A 7,767-nucleotide genomic window follows, 5' to 3' on the forward strand; every position below is an offset into this window, starting at 1 on the left:
CGGTGCGTGGCGAGCCCTCCCGGGCCAGGCGGAGGCTGCGGAGCGGCGGGCGCCCCCGGCAATGCCGGCCCGGGCATCCTCCGAGTGATGGGAGAAGCCGCCGCCGCCGCCGCCGCCGCCGCGGGGTCGCGCTGCGCCCCATCCACCGCCGCCGGAGGGATGGGGAGATTCCGGGCGCGCAGGCCGAGAGCGAGGAAGGCGGAGCCGCTCTGCCGGGAGCTGGGTCCTGCCTGAGCCCCCTCCCCCCGCCGGCTTCGCCCCCCGGGGCGAGGAAGGAAGCTGCGGTCTCGAGAGGGCGGCGGAGGCGCCTGGAGCCGGGCGCGCTGGGCTCGGCGGAGCGCGGAGCGGGCTTCCAGGCCCCGTGAAAGTTTCCCTTCCCGAGCCGCGGGGCGCCCGCCGCCCGGAAACTGCCCGGGGCGTGGGCTGCACGGCCCCGCGGCCCCCCGTGAGCCGGGGACTCCCGGGACAGACCGTGCGCGAGAAGTCGGGGAACGGGCGGCAGCAGCACCGACCGGCCCGTGACCCCGGGCGGCCCCGGGGTGCGCCCGCGGCTCCAGGTGAGCGGGGGAGCCCGGCGGACCCGAGGGTGGGCGTTACTCAGGTGGAGGCGGCGCACGGGGAGGAGGACTGGGGCTCACGGGCTCCCTCCGCTTGCCCTCGCAGGTCTTTCCCGGAGCCGCTGCCATGGGAGAGCCCGCCCTGGGCGTCGGGGACCAGCCGCCGCTGCCGCTGCCGCTGCCGCTGCCGCTGCCGCTGCCGCCGCGCCCGCCTCGGAGCCGCGGCCCCAGCCCCCGCGCCCGAAGCCGGCCCGCTGCGTCCCGGTCCTGGGCTGCAGGGCCGCCCCCGCCGCGCCGCCGGCCCCGGCTGTGCCTGTGATGAGCCGCAGCCCGCCGCGAGCCCTGCCCCCGGGCGCGCCCCCCCGGCTGCTCCCGGCCGCGCCTGCGGCCGCGCCGCGCGCCCTGCTCCCGCCGTGGCCCCGGCGCCCGGGCCGTCGCTGGCCCGCGTCCCCGCTCGGAATGAAGGTGTTCCGCAGGAAGGCGCTGGTGCTGTGCGCGGGCTACGCGCTGCTGCTGGTGCTCACCATGCTCAACCTCCTGGACTACAAGTGGCACAAGGAGCCGCTGCAGCAGTGCAGCCCCGACGGGCCGCTGGGCGCCGCGGCGGGGGCGGCTGGGGGCGGCTGGGGGCGCCCGGGCCCCCCCCCGGCGGCGCCGCCCCGCGCACACGCGCGCCCGGACCCCCGTACTCCGTACCGCCCTCCTGCCGCCGTCGGGGCGGCCCCCGCCGCTGCAGCCGCCGCAGCCGCCGCCGCCGCCGCCGCAGCCGCCGCCGCAGGCGCCGCAGCCGGGGCCGCGGGGGCCGGGGGGGCCGGGGCCCCTCCCCGCAATGGCACTCGGGGCCCCGGGGCTGGCGGAGACAAGAGGCAGTTGGTGTACGTGTTCACCACGTGGCGCTCGGGCTCCTCGTTCTTCGGTGAGCTCTTCAACCAGAACCCCGAGGTGTTCTTCCTCTACGAGCCCGTGTGGCACGTGTGGCAAAAGCTGTACCCGGGGGACGCGGTTTCCCTGCAGGGGGCGGCGCGGGACATGCTGAGCGCGCTCTACCGCTGCGACCTCTCGGTCTTCCAGCTGTACAGCCCCGCGGGCAGCGGGGGGCGCAACCTCACCACGCTGGGCATTTTCGGCGCCGCCACCAACAAGGTGGTGTGCTCGTCGCCGCTCTGCCCCGCCTACCGCAAGGAGGTCGTGGGGCTGGTGGACGACCGCGTGTGCAAGAAGTGCCCGCCGCAGCGCCTGGCGCGCTTCGAGGAGGAGTGCCGCAAGTACCGCACGCTGGTCATCAAGGGCGTGCGTGTCTTCGACGTGGCCGTGCTGGCGCCGCTGCTGCGCGACCCTGCCTTGGACCTCAAGGTCATCCACCTGGTGCGCGACCCGCGCGCCGTGGCCAGCTCGCGCATCCGCTCGCGCCACGGGCTCATCCGCGAGAGCCTCCAGGTGGTGCGCAGCCGCGACCCGCGAGCCCACCGCATGCCCTTCCTGGAGGCCGCCGGCCACAAGCTGGGCGTCAAGAAGGAGGGCGTGGGCGGCCCGGCGGACTACCACGCGCTTGGCGCGATGGAGGTGATCTGCAACAGCATGGCCAAGACGCTGCAGACGGCGCTGCAGCCCCCCGACTGGCTGCAGGGCCACTACCTGGTAGTGCGGTACGAGGACCTGGTGGGAGACCCCGTCAAGACCCTGCGGCGGGTGTACGACTTTGTGGGGCTGCTGGTGAGCCCCGAAATGGAGCAGTTTGCCCTCAACATGACCAGCGGCTCGGGCTCCTCCTCCAAGCCTTTCGTGGTGTCGGCGCGCAATGCCACGCAGGCCGCCAACGCCTGGCGGACGGCCCTCACCTTCCAGCAGATCAAGCAGGTGGAGGAGTTTTGCTACCAGCCCATGGCGGTGCTGGGCTACGAGCGGGTCAATAGCCCCGAGGAGGTCAAGGACCTCAGTAAGACCCTGCTCCGGAAGCCCCGGCTCTGAGAGGGTTTCCTGGGAGACCCGACTCCCTGTGGAGACAACACCCACGGGAGGACTGTGGTGTATTTAAACAAAACAGCCGAGACCCAAAACTGAGGAAGCCCACATATTCTATTATAGATATATAATATAAATAACCACACAGGCACTTGCTGTCAATGTTTTGAGTCATTGAATTTCAAGGAACAGCCACAATACACACCCATCTCAGAAAAGGCAAGACTTGAAAGTTCTGACCTGCTCCCGCTCCCCTCCTCTCCACTCCCCTGCCTTTCCTCCCTTCTCCTCCCCTCTCCTCCCCTCTCTCCTCCCCGCCCTCCGCTTTGAAGTGGGATGTTGATTCCATCAAGGCCCAGTCCCCTAAATCTTGTTTACAAAACTGTTCGTGGTATCTGTGAACATGTAAAAGAGTAATTTGGATGTGAGGGGTGGGGTGGAGGAAGGAGAAGTCGTCCAGGAGCTCAGAGCTCCCGATTGGGCATGATAAACCGAGGAGGCATTCTTCTAAAAGTAGATTGTGTTAAAAAAAAAAAAAAAAAAAAAGCAAAGGTTATTCGTGAGTATTAATAAAAAAAAAGATAATAAATAATATTCTTTTTACTATCTGCCTCCATTACTTTGGGTTTACCTGTGCAGCTTCAGAACGAATTTGCTTCCCCTCCCCCGACCCCCTTTTCCCACTCTGTTTCCTAGAAAACCGCTGAGATGGGTGGGAGCAGCTTCTGACTCCTCCATAAGAACCTTGGAGTTGTTTTCTCACATGTAAATCACAGCCTGTCAGGTGCGCAGAAATGGGAACAAACCTTCAAATGCTAAAGGCAAAAAAAAACCCCAAGCAAGGCAGTGGAGGGAAAAGCTCCCACTACTTTGCTGTTGCACTTTGAGCTCAGAAAGGAAGAAGCGACCCCCCTTGGGGATTTGCAGGCATTCGGTTTTGATTACTGTTCAGTTAAGACTGGGGAACCTTGAAGCAGAGACCTGTTTTGGTTCTGAGGTTAGTTCAGAAAAAGGATTTTTTTTTTTTTTTTTGAAGAAAAGTCTCTAAGAACAAAAAATTCTGATTAAAACACAGAGCTCAAAGAATCTGCGTGAACATATTGTTGACGACTGGAGCAACTTCTTTGGTTAGAAAAATGACAAGTATGTATGTCTGGAGTGTTTTTCTGCCTGTGACACAGTAGTACATGGAGGCATTTGAAAAGAAAGTTTTACCTGAGAACCATAAGGGCACTCCCAGGCGTTTCCTTTTCTTCCTCGCTTCCCATTCACAGGAGTGCAAAACAGAATGTGAATTTGTAGTGGCTTAACTTGGGATGCCCATGGGGGTGCATTACTTTTCCTTCCTTACTGTGTTTCCTAAAAGTAAAATTGCAAGAAGCTATAACATGTTGCAGACAGTATAAGGCTTCAGCCAAGAGCCTCTTTTAGATATGAAAATGAATTCTGGGAAAGAGGAAATGAAAATGAATTATGAGTAAGTGTGTTGGATTTTGAGATTTGGTATTTTCCAGGGAGAAAACCATGCCAGTTTTCCTGTAGTGGCAATGGTGTGCTGCTGTCCTGAGCCTATTTCTATGGAAGCATTCTGTGGAATGTCACATTACGATATGAAGTCACAAAGCCCGAACAGGAACAGGAGGCAGTGTAGTTATTTATCTCATTATATACGGTACAAGTTCAATAACATCATGGCTTTATTTTACTATAATTTATTGTGAAACCTCTTGTAGGCCAACCTGTGTTGATTCAATGCTGGGGATTTTAAGGAAAATATGATGGAGAATAATATGTACATGGGAAAGACTTTAACACAAGATGATTCTCAAGTATAATATTCATTACAATGTGAAATCTAACTACACTGTTAAGAATTCAAGATGAAAAAAAAGCACAGAAGTTTAAAAAAAAAAACAGTTGTATTTAGCAGTGGGTTTTATAACACACGCTAGAATGGTTGGTTCCTAATGTCCTAAAGTAGTTTATAGTGCTGTGTTTATTAAACCGGATTACGGCTATAACACACTGATCATGTTTTCTATGATATTTTCATGGTAGCACCTCTGCTGAATTATCATCGGCCGCAGTAGAATATTTGCAATAGCTTTAATTTAAGAATACTTTAAAAGTAAGTGAACAAAATAAATATTAATGTTGGATGACTACAGACGAAACAGGTTTAACAGGAAATCAAGGCAGCATCATTAAAAAGCAACCATTCTGAATAAAATAACCATCTAAAAACAAATTTCATGTGGCGTTAGAAATCAGCTCTCAGCACTTAATCACGGTGAAATTCATGCTTCGTTTTGGAGTGAAGGATTTCTAAACAGTTGAATTCATTCTTCCCTCAGTATATCTAGGTCCCTGGGGTTAAAGTAGAATTGCGATGTTTTGGGATCTTGTATTTAAGAAAATATCGGATGCTGCGTGGAGCCTTTGCAGCCTGCAGAGCATTTGTGGCTTCTGCTCAGATGAAATTTTAAGCATAAACACCAATATTTGTCTCCTTGCTGTGTTTGAACGGGGTTTCTGCCCAATACCCTTGTTTGTGGCAGATGCCTTCTCTCCACTCTGCTGCTCTGTGATCTGCAAAGGTGAATTGTTGCTCCTGGAGATTTGTACCTAGCTGCATTCTAGGAAAGCAAGACAGGTGTAGTTGCCCCTAACAGCCGAGCTAGCCGTATCAGTGACATTCAGCTTCCACGGGTTTGAGGAGGATTTTTTTTTTTTTTCCCTTTGGTGTTAATAAGCTCCTGTCAGCCCCTGGTGCAAGCAGACCTGTGCCACAACAAATTGCAACAGAGCCCGTGAGCGTTTCTGAGGCAGCACATGGAAAGGAGATCCTTTCAGATTTCCCAACTTGGCGCTCTGGCCATCAGCGGGAGGAAATCTTCAGAAGCAGGTTATCGGAGTGATTTTTATTTTCAAATTCTGCTCAGCTGATAGCACGCCTGAGCTACCCCTTTGCCTTTGGAATGCCTTTGTTAATTAGAAAGCTCTATTTATAAATAACGAAGTCTACCGGGTGCATTTAGTCAACAAATATGAGTTTGGAACAAGGCAGTGGCACCGGCTGGGGGCTAGAATTTCAGGGAGCTCAGAGGCCCTCAAAGGCCTCATTCAGGCTGACTCGTGGATGTCTTGCAGGCAGGGGCTGGGGCAAATCCTCTGCCCTCTGGTGTCCACCGCCTAGGGAGTCCTTGATAAACACTCAACGAGTAAGTGAATGAAACACAGAACTATCAAAATTGCAAAGCGCTCGGAAGGGAAAGAGCGGAAAGAATGTGTTACCTGTTTGGAAAAATCTTCAGGCCGTTTCCCCCCAAGTTGGCCGGAGAAAGGGGGCCCTGGGCTCTACTAAGATGTGGGAAGTGGGCAACGGGAACATCTTCGATCTTTTCCACGGTGACCCGGTAGAGGCTAGGATTTCCCGCAGATGAATTAGGAACAAAAATGCAGAATTTCTGAGCGTGGCGAAGAAGTAAACATTTCCAAACGAGGGGTTTGGCGTTTATTATTTGTTTCCCCACTTGTTTTAACAAGATAAAGGCAGGGATCGAAACATCCCTGCAGAACAAATGCTGCCTTGGTACTCAAGGGAGGGCGATAAGGTCGTAATATTTATTTATTATTTTGCGTGCTCCGAATGTACAGTTTAAAGGACCGGGAGGTGGATTTCAGCCAGGGATAGGAATAGTTACTTTCAGGGAGTTTGGCCCATTGTGGACGCTGAATGAGACCCAGGCGGCCTGTACCCGGGCATCCCTGGCTGCCTGTGGCCAGGTCTGTCCAGGATTTCACGTTGCAAACGGTATAGTTGCGGCTGGATTACGCTGTCGGTGTGACATTAATGTGAATCTGAGTGAGGCTGTTAATTAATATTCCCTGGGTCTGAGCAATGAAATAAAGATCATGTTTGAAACCCCGTCTCTAGAGATGACTTGAGAAAGACCGAGAGGGAAATAAAAAGGCTCGTCTTATCTGTAGTCGTGAATGAGGCCGAGGTGTCACTTTCCTACCCTCCCCCAGCCACCCCCCACCACACACACACACACACAACACCCACGCGCACCCACAGGGGTAACTGAGTTCCTGCACTGTCTTCAGGTCTGGAAAAGAGACTAAGTGCCAGCGGAGAGGTATGTGGGGAGGGATGCTTTTGATCCTGGGCCTCGGGAGAGTGAGTGGCCAACGATTCTATCAGAACCTCTGACAGATCTGTGTCAGGGTCCGGTGTGGACAGCTAGTGAATGACAATCGCAGTGCGAGGATTGGCCTGAGCTGCGTCACGGGATGGCTTGAGGCAAATGTGCAGCTGACAGACCCCTCTGTCACTCACCTTGAGGAGGCCCTTTCAGATCTGTCACGGGATCCTTTCCCTCCTTTCTGGACATCCCAGCTGCTACGTGTGCAGTTCCAGCTCACGGCCACTGAGCTGCTCGGGTACAGGCTCCCGTACAAGTGTTTAATAATTGAAATTACAGGGCTTGACTTTTATTACAGCTGATGCAATTCTGCACACCCTTAATCAAATTATGCTAAGGAAACTGTTAAATTCTGAATAACACATTAAGCTTATAGAATGGGAAACTTTATGAACCGGTGTTTGGAGGTGGTATTGTTTGTAAACCCGAAGGAGCCTGGAAGGAGTGAGGGCCTATCTGCGTACTTGGCAGGATGACAGACAACGAGAACCTATATGGCTGAGGCCAAAGCTTGACTTTTGGTCAAACCGGTTATTTGTAATCAGATGTCAAAGTGTTTTGGGGCTGCTCAAGCTTGCAGTTTGTGATCATCACCCTGCCGAGGGAATGACTGGGGAAGATGATCACGATGATCAGAATGGCTCCCATCTTGGGGATGTGTAGGCAGGCCTTGACAGAAACACACCGTGAAGCACTTAGCCCTCTAGACAGGACCAGATGGGTAATTTATGGAGCTCAGTGCAGAATGAAAGTGGGGAGCCTCTTTTAAAAAACTCTGAAGCATTTCAACTCTGCAACAGCAACGAATTAAACCAAGCCGGGGGTCCTTCTGTGCGTGGGGCCTGCATATCTGCACAGCTTGTGTGCCGTGGAGGCAGTCCTGCAGCCAGGTGTGGAGACAGAAATGCCTAAAAGCAGGAGAGAGCAAGTAATGGTGGCCTGCAAGTCCCTGGGAAATGGGCGCAAAGGTAGGAATTACTGTGTGCGACTATAATTAAGGCAAAGACATCCTAGCGAGACAGATGCACTTTGCATGAAGG

The 7,767-nt window shown here is 54.8% G+C and overlaps 1 protein-coding gene across 1 annotated transcript; it reads left to right on the forward strand.

The window, feature by feature from the left end:
- Positions 1 to 223: 223 nt before the first annotated feature.
- Positions 224 to 6,444, forward strand: CHST2 (carbohydrate sulfotransferase 2). The gene is made up of 2 exons (XM_041734486.1): positions 224 to 557; positions 664 to 6,444. Exon 2 carries the CDS (start codon positions 876 to 878, stop codon positions 2,523 to 2,525), a length of 1,650 nt encoding a protein of 549 aa, XP_041590420.1. The 5' UTR covers positions 224 to 557; positions 664 to 875; the 3' UTR covers positions 2,526 to 6,444.
- The last annotated feature ends 1,323 nt before the right edge of the window (positions 6,445 to 7,767 follow it).

This window comes from Vulpes lagopus, chromosome 19 (genome assembly GCF_018345385.1).
Source record: "Vulpes lagopus strain Blue_001 chromosome 19, ASM1834538v1, whole genome shotgun sequence".
Lineage (NCBI taxonomy): Eukaryota > Metazoa > Chordata > Mammalia > Carnivora > Canidae > Vulpes > Vulpes lagopus.

Excerpts from the sequence above, each read along its gene's own strand:
- CHST2 (XM_041734486.1), top strand. The coding sequence starts at position 876 with ATGAGCCGCAGCCCGCCGCGAGCCCTGCCCCCGGGCGCGCCCCCCCGG.